The 12,892-nt window shown below is 43.7% G+C and overlaps 1 protein-coding gene across 1 annotated transcript; it reads right to left on the bottom strand.

The window, feature by feature from the left end:
* Positions 1–1,057: 1,057 nt before the first annotated feature.
* On the bottom strand, positions 1,058–12,530 carry GSTO1 (glutathione S-transferase omega 1). The gene is made up of 6 exons (XM_046027955.1): positions 12,361–12,530; positions 12,030–12,138; positions 8,284–8,506; positions 6,302–6,400; positions 2,106–2,212; positions 1,058–1,287 (listed from the first exon to the last, which is right to left on the bottom strand). Exons 1-6 carry the CDS (start codon positions 12,395–12,397, stop codon positions 1,134–1,136), a joined length of 729 nt encoding a protein of 242 aa, XP_045883911.1. The 5' UTR covers positions 12,398–12,530; the 3' UTR covers positions 1,058–1,133.
* Positions 12,531–12,892: the final 362 nt, after the last annotated feature.

Below are 12,892 nucleotides of genomic sequence, written 5' to 3'. Positions count from 1 at the left end.
CGACCCGGGCCTGGAGGGTGGGGCAGGCGGACCGCGGCAGAGATGGGGCCGCCGGGAGCCTGGGCGTTGGTGGCGGCCGAGGGTAGCCGGAGGGAAGCCTTTTGTGAAGTCAACCGGTTCTCACTGCCTCTCAGGGTGCGGTCCCTAGACCGCCTGCATCACTGTGGGGTGGGGGCGGGGGCCCGGGGGGGAGGAGCTCATTTCAAATACGGACTTCGCGGCTCACCCTGGACCCACTGTGTGGGCAATCCAGCGGTGGGCCTGAAGGTGATTGTTATGCGCTCTTACGTTTAAGAATAAGTACAGGTGAGTGTAATGGGGCGGGTCGACGGCTCCCTGATTTTGACAGTAAGAGCCCTGTGCTGGCTGTGTTCTCCAGATCTTATAGTCTCATAAGGACTCACAACCTCAGGATCTGGGTGAAATCATCTGTAGAATGAAATGATGCTCTCCGACCTACCTTCTTCTCATGGAGGTGAGGTGATGATCAAAATTAAATAGGATCCCAGTGGGCCATGGACGCGTCTGGAAGATGGGATGAGTATTTCTGAATTACTCATTCAGACTTGCCCTGAACTGATGGATGGGGTCCTCACAGTAGTTAATTACATCGATGGGACGCCTGGTGGGTACCCAGCACGGGAGTTGGTAGGAAAAGTTTGAAGGAGATTGAGATTGAAGACTGGGAGACCAAATAGGAGGACACCTAGTCACCTGACTTTGAGGTGATACGAGTCAATGGGAATATAAAAGGCAGTGATGCTGCTGCAAAGGAAAGAATGAGGAACTGAAAACTGGAGCGGGCAACTCTTGAAACAGGGTATCTAAGAGGAGTGTCCTATAGGCAGTAAGAAATCTAGGTTGAAGTCCATTTCTCACCAGAGATGATGACTTAGAGGTTTTTAGCATACACTGCAATAAAACCCTTAGAATCACAGAAGTATCCTGAGACAGGAAATGTGCTTTCACTCCCACAGGAGGGCCTTAAGGAAACCCCCCAGTTACACCATGATGTCAAATCAGAGAAGGTGATCCAGTGAGCTGTGAGAGCCCTTGGTAAAATTAAAGCTTATTTTATTCATATTAGTGAAGGAAAATATCAGACATTTCTTCACTGCCAGCTCTTGCCCCCATCAGAGCCCATAGTCACAGGCCTCAGGGCTGTTCTGCAAGTAGAGTTTGAGGAAACCTCGAAGGGCCTTGGGCTCAATGAGGAGGGCTGATACCGCAGGATCTTTCCTCATGGCTGCCATCCAGAGCTTAAGTTTTGGGGTGTGGTCTACACAACTGTGGGAAGGGAAAAGGTAGAAGGCATTACAAAGGCTCCTATTATCATTAGCACTCTGCAGTTTCTTTTTGTTTTCCTCTAATCTTTTAAAATACTTCTTTAAAATGCACATAATCAGGATATTAGATTTGGAAGATATTGTAAAGGTCTTTGTTTTATGGACAAGGAATCTTACAGAGAAGTGACTTACTTGCTCAGTTAGCATTAAGAATTTGTCCAGGCAGCCTAGTAACTTTTAAAAAGGAGAACATGAAAGACAACCATGAATGTTACATATTGATTCTAAGCCAGACTGTGACTAAAAATAAGCCTGAATAACGCCAAGCTCTAAGAATTTATAGTAAGCCGACTTGGCTGCCAAACTTGAGAACATGAGTTTGGAAGAGTGTGGGAATCCTGCAGGTAAATGGGAGGTAACACTGGTCAGACAATCCTGCATAACATGTTATAAAAAATATACCTCCTTAAAAAAAAAAAAAAAAAAAAAAAAAAAAATATATATATATATATATATATATATACGCATACACACACCTCTTTACGGATCTGTAACCAGAAGGGAAGGAGTAAGTTACTTTTAAAAGATTTTATTACATGTTCTGGAACTCTCTGTCCACCCTCCCCCCCTCCCCACTCCAAGAATGGAGAAGGGTGGTGAGTACATGCCCTGGATAGTCCAAGACTCTCCTCCTGTCTGCCTGTTCCCATTCATACCAGTTATATAAAATATTCTAATTTTTGTTCAGAAAAAAGGTCAATATATCCTCTTCCAATTAGCATGATCCTAACTTATGCACAAAGTATTCAAATGTCTTACTCATTTAACTCCAGAATTTCCATTCGTTCAAACCAGGGCCAGATGAGGTAATCAATCATAGAAAGAGAATTGCCGCCAAAGAAGGTTGTCGTCTTATTGGTAAGAACCTGAACGTTAAACAGAAGAGTACTTGTTATTGGTGCATTTAGTAAGACTCATCATCAGAAGTGATGAAGGCAAGTTAAGCAGAGCAAGTGAGAGCAGCAGCTTTTACCCTGACATATTCAAGCTGGCATTTTGTTTGAACTTTAGGATCTCCTGGTTTGGGATGAAGCCAACAACCAACAAAATAAACTGGAAAGTAGAGAAAAATCAAGCAAGCAACAGAATATGAGATCTTTGTGATACATAATCCAACAAAGGACTGGTATTCAGAATATAGAGAGAACTCCCGGAAATCAATAAGAAAAAAGGCAAACAACTCAACAGAAAATGGGGCAGGCTTGATCTTCACCAAAAAAGGATATTCTAATGGCCAAAACCCATGTGAAAAGGTATTCAACTACATTAGTCATTAGGGAAATGCAACTTAGAGCCAAAATGTCATACGACTACATATCTATCGTAATAATTAAAATGAACAAGACAAAGTTAACAAGGGTGTGGAACCACGGCTGATAGGAGTCGAAGCTGGTGCAACCGTGTTTTCAACAGTATGGACTAGAGCCAACTGCATGCATTCTCTAACCCAGTAATTCTCCTCTTTGGAAATGTGAATACATGTTCAACAAGACAGGTGGAAGAATGTCGACTGCAGCACAATCTGTAATAGCCCCAAAGTGGAAACATTCACTGTCCATGAGGAGTAAAATGGATAAATTGTGCGATAGTCGTATGTTGAAAGGATAGGAAAGAACTGCATACACATAGATGAATCTCACAAAGCTGATACTGTATGAAAGAAGCCAGACCCAAAAGAGAGCATATTATAGAATTCCATATGTATAAAGTATAAAAACAGCCCAAACTAATGTTTTCTGATATGGGTGCTAGTTCCATGACTATGTTCACTGGGTAAAAATTCATCAAGCTGTACTTATGCTTTGGGTACTTCTCTGTATGTAACACTTCAATAAAAAACTGACTCAAAATACACTGGAAATAACTGGGTTAACCGTCAGACCGATGTCAAATAAAATTATTTGAAAACCAAATACAAAGCGTATGTTTCTGCAATTCAAGAATGGGCACTGGTGTTAATGGTTTTGCCAAAGTAAAGGAACTAATTAACACCTAACCAACTTAACTTTTTATAAAACTTTCATAGTTTCCCTCAGGACCCCTTTAACATTCTGCATTGTAGACTGATGGCTTATATCTACTGGTGTATTTGTCTTTTGTCCACAACCAAGCTAATCCTCCAAAGAGTATAGACCAAGAGTATAGACCATATCTTACTTTCTACCTCTCACACTATCCAGGAGAGTGCCTTACAATTACTAGGCACTCAGAATTGTACAACAAATCAATGTTAACTGGGTCTGTCCTTCAACTGTAATGTCTGGTTATTATGTTGTGTACAAATAAAATGAAGTATGGCAGTTTCAGTCAGGATGAAATAATCCACTCAACAGGCTGAAACATGGAAATGGCTACTCACTATAAGGCAGGAGTTCTTAATCTGGAGTCTATGAAGGCAGATGGGTCAAAGTTATATACTGCCCTCCTCCCCTACCAACCCCAAATTTAGCAGGTATTTCCATAATGAAATAAACCACAGTAGAATTAATCTTATATATTTTAACTTAAGCATTTAAAAATGCTGAGAAGAGGGGCGCCTGGGTGGCTCAGTGGTTTAAGCCGCTGCCTTCGGCTCAGGTCATGATCTCAGGGTCCTGGGATCGAGTCCCACGTCGGGCTCTCTGCACTGAAGGGAGCCTGCTTCCCTCTCACTCTCTCTGCCTGCCTCTCTGCCTACTTGTGATCTCTCTCTGTCAAAATTAATAAATAAAATCTTTAAAAAAAAAAAAAATAAAAAAAAAATAAAAAAAATAAAAATGCTGAGAAGAGGTCCATAGGCTCTACTAGGTTGCCAAACACAAAAGTCTTAATCTTCAAAGAAACAATATCCCACATGTATTATCTGACCATAATGTGATTAAATTAGAAAATAGCAAAAAGTTTAGGAAACTTACAAGTACACTGTAAATAATAGCTAGGCAATGAGAAAATCACAATGGAAACAGCATAAAAAGCCAATTTAGAACAGAACAACGAAAATCCTGCCTATTAAAACTTAACTGGGCCGTGCCTGGGTGGCCCAGTCATCTGCCTTCGGCTCAGGTCATGATCCCAGGTTCCTGGGATCGAGCCCCATATCAGGCTCTCCGCTCGACGGGAAGACTGATTCTCCCTCTCCCACTACCCTTGCTTGTGTCCCCTCTCTCACTGTGTCTCTCTCTGTCAAATAAGTAAATAGAATCTTAAAAAAAAAAAAGAAACAACCTTAACTGGGCATAACTAAGATATTATTTAGAAGTAATATATTGGTCATTAATGCATTATACAATCAAGAAAAACTGAAAGTAAGTGCATTAGCCACTGAACTCCTCAGCTAGTCAGTAAGAGCAGAAACAGCCAAACCCTATCAAATGATTTCAGAGATTAGAAATGGAGGGAATATGGACACTGGGGACGGTATGTGATATCGTGAGTGCTGTGAAGTGTGTAAACCGGATGATTCACAGACCTGTACCTCGGGGACAAATTTAATAATGAATAAAAAAAATTAAAAAAAAAAAAAACAGGGAAAGTAACCCAACTCATTTTATCAAATTAGACTATCCTTAATATAAAAAACAAAAACACTATGAAAACAAAATAATAATCCAACCTCATTAATAATATGCAAATTATTTAAATATTAACTAGTTCTCGAGTTTTTATCTCAGTAATGCTAGGATGGTTCAACACTAGAAAAATCAACACCATATTCTTCAATTAAAGAGAAAAAAATTCCATGAACATCTCAACAGTTGTGATGCAGATGAAACATTCAACAAAATCACATTCATGATTTTTGTTAAAATCAGCAAACTAGTGGGGCACCTGGTGATTCAGTGGGTTAAGCCTCTGCCTTCGACTCTGGTCGTGGTCTCAGGGTCCTGGGATCAAGCCCCACATCGGGCTCTCTGCTTGGCGGGGAGCCTGCTTCCCTCTCTCTCTCTGCCTGCCTCTCTGCCTACTTGTGATCTCTATCTCTGTGTGTCAAGTAAATAAATAAATAATCTTTTAAAAAAATTTAGCAAACTAGTTAACTTTCTTAATGAAAAAAAATTCCAAAAAAAATCTACAACAAGCTTAATACTGATAAAATATTAGGATGCATTCCCATACAAGGCATGAACCATGTCTTCCCTCAGTAAAAACCCAAGGCTGAGAGTGCACGTAATTGTCTCAAAACCAAGAGAAAGACTTGATCTATAGGCCCAAAGGGTAGCTGTGCCCCAAAGAAGGTAAAAACTCATCCAGTCTTCCCCAAGTGTCTTTATGAGTCATGACAAACTCTGGTGGGAAATGTTTAATATGTACTATTAAGTAGCAAAAAGAACACAGCGGGGCGCCTGGGTGGCTCAGTGGGTTAAGCCACTGCCTTGGGATCAGGTCATGATCTCGGGGTCCTGGGATTGAGGCCCGCATCGGGCTCTCTGCTCAGCAGGGAGCCTGCTTTCCTCTCTCTCTCTGCCTGCCTCTCTGTCTCCTTGTGATCTCTGTCTGTCAAATAAATAAATAAAATCTTTAAAAAAAAAAGAAAGAAAAAAGAACACAGCATGGTATGTATGCTCTGATTACAGTTATGTTAACTTTTTCCTTTTTTTCCTTCCTTCCTTCCTCCCTCTCTCCCTCCCTCTCATTTTGTTTTAAGATACGGACAAGGACTAGACACAGGCATACAAAAATGAAAACAGGTGACAAATTGTGGAAATGTTAGTGCATTTTTTTTCCTTGTTATGTTACTGTCAGTGTGACAAAATATTTTAAAAGCAAGCCATGACAAAATATTTTTAGGTGTTTTGGTTTCTATCCTAAACACAACAGGTTACAGCAATCTGCCCTAACCTAAAATTCCTTATTTGGTGTTATTACTAATGGCCACAAACTGCTTTGGGAAAGGGGAGTATAAAGAACAGTGTAGAAAGAAGAGGATGGGATATAGTGTATCATTTACTCTGACAGAACCTTGGAGACGAGATTACCTCCTCTAGCTTACTGAGTTCTTTCCGCAATTCTTCTTTTTGGCTAGAGCAGTCTTCCTCATTCTGTCTTCTCAAAAGGCTTATTACCAAAGATGGGACCTACACAGAGAAAAATTTCTTAGTTACCAGTGAGGCAAACTACACCGGCCCCCGCACATAAAAGCATGATCGAGCCCTCAGAGTCCCAGATCATGGTGCTCAAGAAACCTGAAAGGTGCACCAATTCCTGTGTTCGCAGAATTCGGGTACTGATCTTAGAAAGAGTTTTGGGGCATAAGGTGCTGTTTTGGTCAGGATTTGATAAGTTGCGATTAACAGAACCCACTTTGGTGAGTTTGAGCCAAATGTGTCTTAAAAAGACACTGAGTGGCTCACAGAATTATTGAGAGGCTGACAAAGTAAATAGACAAAATTTATTTTTTGTAGGGCTTTGATTAAGTCTCCAATTTTATGTATATATACACACACACACATCTATATAAACACACACACACATCTTCAAAGCTTCAGGACCTTTATTGTTAGTCTACGTGTCTCAGTGTCAGCTTCTCAGAAGATGACTGGGCTGGGGATGCAGGTGGGGGCATTTCTGGTTTGCTGAGCTATAGCCAGGAGGGTGGAGTCATACGGTACCTAAAGCTACCTCTTCCCGGAATGTGAACTGGGAAGTAATGGTGGGCATCTCCAGCTTTTAGCTTATTTTCTTTTGAAACACTACAATGAATCTCTCTCATTCTTTTTTATTTAAAGTACTCTCTACACCCAATGTGGGGCTTGAACTCACAACCCCGAGGTCCAGAGTCATATGCTCTACCATTTGGGCTAGCCAGATGTCCCCATAATGAATCTTTGTTCCTACTTTTTTTAATCCTCCAAAATCTTCCTTGTAATTGTCATATTCCCTCTCCATCACTTCAACCACGGCATCTGTGCTATTCTTCCCTCTTGTCTGCTAAGCTACATAACTCCCTCTTTCTTCCCCCATTGGTTTCCCTTTGCAATGTCTCCTTATACAATGTGCGCTCTCTGTAAGTTTCACCTTCTAGGTATTTCTTTAACCATTTAAAGAAGACAAGATATGCTGACACACATCCTCACAAATAACAGGGCTACAGAGATAACCAGACCCGCCATTCTGGTTGTTCACTGTCGGGCATTTCTTTGTTAGTATCAATTGTTTGAACTATCTACAACCCTGAGGCTGATTAAGATACAAAGAGTTCTTCTACAGGAATGCCATTGACATTGTCAGCTAATAGCTACGGCCAACACACAGTAGATGCCTGCTGCCAGACACCTTGGCAGAGAGCCAACACAGCATTTACCATGAGTCAGACTCTGCTCTAGGTGTTTTATATAAACTGGTTTTTATCTACAAGAAGGGAGCAATGATTATACTACTCTGACTCCTCAGTGATAAGCTGAGGCACAGAGGTAAATGAGTAACTTCCTCAGAGTCACACCACTAGGTCGTGGCAGAGCTGGTCACAGACCTGGACAGTGAGCCAGCAGTGATGGGAACACTGCCTCCCCCAAAAGGAGCTCAGAGTCAGGGTACAACACACAGGCAAGAAGGTAGGCACTCACTGACCAGGAGAAGTTAGCACCTGAGGGACCACAGAGCTGGGCACTGACTCTGCCTGGACAAGCTTCTGGAAGGCAGCAAAAGCTAAGCAGATACATAAAAGAGGACTTGGAGATAACCAGGCAAAGTGAGAAAGGGAAGAGCCTTCCAGCAAGCATTCAGGAGGAGGCGGTGAGCGTGGGAAAACAAAACATTCCGTATGGCAGGAACAGTGCCTAAAGAGTGAAGAGGGCTGACTTTGGAGAGGCAAGAAGCAGACACCAGATGGCAAAGGGTTTGCAGATAAGAACACAGCTGTGTTTTCCTTTCCCACCTCACTGAATCATAAATGACAGCAGTGATTTAGCTTAAAAAACAGTTTTTTTCAAACAGGAGTTGAAATTTCTTATACACACACCTTAGAAAATAACTCAAACACCATCTTCTGGCGAGCTTTCTCATAGGGGTCGTCTGGCAATAGCTTCTTTCCTGGATATACATCATCCAGGTACTCACAGGTGATGGCAGATTCGTAGACCAGTTGACCCTGACTGTTTTCCAGAACTGGCACCAGGCCAAAGGGATTCTTCTTAAAAAACCACTCAGGCTTACTTTTCAGGTTGATGTTGATGATTTCATGCCTGAAAGAGACACAGAAGACAATGAAGACAGTGGAACTTCTTTTTTTTTTGTACTTGTGAGCAAATCCTCACTGGCCCTACCATCTACCCAGCTGATCAGACCCCAAATTTAGGATTTGATTCAGTCTTGGTTCCTTTTCCCTTGCTTCCTCTTCCTCAAGTCCAATGGATCACAAGACCTGTTAGCTAGATCTCCAGATCAGAGCCTCTTCTCAGCCTTACCCCTGCCTCCTCATCCAAAACACCAGCTTTAAGCTCACCCTCTACAGTGGTCTACTAGCGGCCTCTCTGCTTCCACTCTGCCCTCCCTACTGTCCACTTTCCACAACAGAAGTGAACTAGATCAGGCCATCCTCCTGCTTGCCACCCTGTGATTGCTCCTCATTGCCATGAGGATAAAACTTAAAGCCCTCTGTAGCATGTGATCTGGACCTTTTTTTTTTTTAAAATATTTTATTTGACAGAGAGAAATCACTAGACAGAGAGGCAGGCAGAGAGAGAGGAGGAAGCAGGCTCCCCGCGGAGCAGAAAGCCCAATGCACTGCTCGATCCCAGGACCCTGGGATCACGACCTGAGCCGAAGGCAGAAGCCTTAACCCACTGAGCCACCCAGGCGCCCTGATCTGGACCTTTTTTACCTGTCATACCTGTTCCCAGGATTTACCCTCTAGTCATTAAAAGCTGGCCACCCTGGCGTTTTTATTATACTCCTTGAATTTGCCAAACAGGTTCTTACCTTAAAGCACTTACATTTTTTTGTTCCTCTGATCTCTGCCGGTCTTCTCAGGTCAAATGCCACCTCCTCCAAGAGGCCCTCCCTGACTATGCTCTCTGAAGTTGCTTAGAGCCTCCACTAGATAATCACCTTGTTTTACTTTCTTCACTGAACTGATGATATGTATCTGAAATTACACTGCTCGTTTATTTACATGTTCATTATGTCACCTCTCTAGATTGTAAGCTCCATGAAAGCAGGATTCTGTGTGCCTTGTTCATATTAATAAACATAAATGAGCAAAATTTTTAAAACAGATATAAATGCTATGAAGACAATAAAAATGGTTTCAGGGTACTCAGTAAATATTTGTTGAATGAATGAATAAATAAGTGGAAATGCCTCAAGATTGTGAATAAGATACTCTATTTTGGGCTTATTCTAATTGTAAATTATCTGAGGTAACCAATTGTATTCACTACCTAGTATATGAGAATTAACATGATAAAATTCAATTCCTTTTGCTAAATTGAAAAGAAAGTTCCTCATTTTTACAAGATTATTAAGGAATCCAAAAAATCTACCCATAAAATAAAGATTCAGATTAAATGTCCATGCACTGGTATTTTTTAAAAATGTTACATAGGTAAATCACACTAAGCAAACCCAAAAGGAAGAAAACAGATGAAGTCCAAGCTATATTCAAATTGTAATTACATCTAACTTGTTTCTTGCCTGAGAGAATGTAGAAGAAATAAAAGACAGGAAAGTTTCACAGAATTGTTAAAGCCAGGTCCATATGATTGTCAAAGCAGGTTAATTGTTGCATAGAACAGGTTAGTTACTCAAAAATAATATATGAAGGATGCCTGGGTGGCTCTGTGGGTTAAAGCCTCTGCCTTCGGCTAGGGTCACGATCTCAGGGTCCTGGGATCAAGCCCCGCACCGCACCGGGCTCTCTACTCAGCAGGGCTCTCCCTGCTTCCTCCTCTCTCTCTCTGTCTGCCTCTCTGCCTACTTGTGATCTCTGTCTGTCAAATAAATAAATAAAATCTTAAAAAAAAAATAATATAAGCAAACACCCATTCCCCCATCCACCTCAGTAGTTAGAACAGTGTTTAGTTTGAGGATTTAAATGTATAACCCCTGATGGAAACAGGAAGAGCTGCACTGAACACTAGAATATATTTCTGTATCAAGAGGTTCATGTGTTGACAGATTATTGGACACTCAGGTACAAGCCATCAAAAGAAACAGAAGGCCAGCTCCCTGCCAAGGAATTAGCAACATTTCTGAAATCTTATACCATGAAAACAAAAGGTAGATCCTGGGCTTTTGTAATAAAGAAGGTTCTTAGAACACACATGCATGTGGTAACCTGACAAGAGGAGCCAACAAGTCAGCACACCTGCCACAAGTTGGAAGGTGTACTTTTTAGAGAAAACCATGCTTTGTTAGGTGATACGTGTAGCAAAAATCTAGCACCTCTCTAATGAAAGTCTTCTGGGAGGCCAGCTAAAACCGGAGCCACGAATATAGATCTCTGCTGTTTGCAGGACCTGGGGCTGTTACCATTCTTCACCCCCATACACACACTATTTTGGTAAAACCAGTTCAATTTTTCTTGGAAAACTATCCCAGTAAATAAGGTGGGGTTGTTTTCAATCGGAGTTTCAGAAGGGCCCAGAAACCAGGACTCTAGATCCCCCAATCCAGCTGTGCCTTCCTCCTGCAAAGGATACATCTTTTTTCAATCAGATTTGAGTAAGATTACTCTTACTTGCAATAAAGGAATCCTAATACTACAGATACTGCAGTATTTGGATAAAATACAATGTTCTGGATAAATGGTACTAAATGTTGAGCATTCTGCTATGTGTTCAGAATCAATTTCATGCAAATAAGATGCAAATCTTAGTGAAATGATGGCTAATCTGAAGATATTTTTTTTCCCCCTTTAGAAAGCATCTCACATTCTTTTAGGGAAAATTATTGTCTGCCAAATTCTCCCCCTAGAAGACTAAAGTTAGTTTATAAACCCTAAGCACAAGGATGGGAAATTTCTTAAGAATGGGAGCTATGTTTTAAACTTCTGTACCACAGGTATCTAATGTCTGCTCAACAGATTCCAAAGATCATTGGAAGGGAGCCAATGCCTATGGATATTTGGTGTCAGGAGCCAAGTGACTATTGCATATTCCCATGGATAACCAATACACCAAAAAAACATTTGGTTTTTAATTTCAAAGAGGCTTCGCAGAAGACTGAATTTTTAGGCATGCACACTTTGACTCAACAACCCAACCTACAGAAATATGCACAGTGCAGTTGACTCAGGACTCTGCCAGGAGGGGTAAGGCCTGGACTCGGTACTGAAATAAACTGCCAACAATCAGGGAAGGGGCTGTATAATCAGAGCAACAGCAAACAGGATCACATAAAACAGTCGTGAATGTAGAAGGTGGGGGGAAAGCCAAAGGGCAGCGGACCAGGAATCAGTGATCGACCAGAGTTAGAAGAGCCCCTGCTGGTCATTTCCTGTGCTCTCCGCTCACCACCAACCTTACGAGAGCCTCAGCTTTTCAAACCCATAAAAATGGTTAGGCTGATCTAAATGGGGTGTCCTTAACTGGTGTAATCTGTGGCATTCCTCCCATCCCTCACCCCGGGAAGTGGGTTCAAAATTTGCTTTGTCGTCCCCCCCCCCCACCAAAGTCTGAGAATAGTTTATTTTGCAGGAAAGGAAGCCCCTGGGGCCCTACCTGAGAGTACCACCGGCCGCCCCCGCAGCAGCTGCCGGGTCCTTACCTGATTCCCTTGGCCTTCAGAACCAGGAGTGTCCTCTGGGCGTACGGGCAGAACCTCATGCTGTAGACGCGGATCAGACCCTCGGGGACGGGTCCCGGGGGCGCGCTTCCTGCGGGGGAGACGCTGAGACGCTCAACGCCGGGAAAGCGGCGGGGACCCCCATCCTCCCGCCAGCCCAGGACCAGGCCGCCGAGAGGTCGCGCGCGCGCTACGGCCCCGGCCCGATCCCCGCGGTGGGGGACCCCCCAGGTGGCTCCGGAGCAGCCACACCAGGACACACGACTGTGAGTCGCCGAGCTTCCCCCCGCCTCTCGCGCCTCGCCGGCCTCACCCTTCGCCAGGCTCCTGGCCGACCCTCCCGACGACATCGCGGTGCAGCACAGACTGATCCAGCTCCGGGTTTGCAGGCGAATCAGGAAATGGGTCGCCCCTCCCTCCGTCGTTTCTTCTTTTCCTCCTCTGCAAAGTGCCTGCGGCGGTCCGCGGTCATCTCGGCGGGGACTGTGTACTCCCGCCCCGCGTCTGCCCGGGCCCTTAAAGAAAAAACCGGCGCGCGGCAACTCCGGTGGGCGGCCTTGGCCGCAGCGCCCAGCCTCCCTTTCCCGCGGTCTGCAAGGAGGGACGCGCCGCCCCTGGGGCCGAGGGCCTGCAGGGAAATCGCTGCTGAGACGCCCACTCCACGCGCCCACCTCTGGCCGGCAGTCCCGGCTTTGCCTCGCTGGCGCTGGAACACCGGGGCTGGTGCTGGTGCCAGAGTGTACTCTGCCGGCCGAGAGAGGCGCCCACGTCCAGAGGCTCAGGAGAAGCTCGGAACCCAAGCCAGTCCCCCTCCCAGAAGGATGGTGGTCTTCAGTCTGGCCCCC

This window comes from Meles meles, chromosome 13 (assembly GCF_922984935.1).
Source record: "Meles meles chromosome 13, mMelMel3.1 paternal haplotype, whole genome shotgun sequence".
NCBI classification, from domain to species: Eukaryota; Metazoa; Chordata; class Mammalia; order Carnivora; family Mustelidae; genus Meles; species Meles meles.
This window is presented reverse-complemented; position numbering and strand designations above follow the sequence as displayed.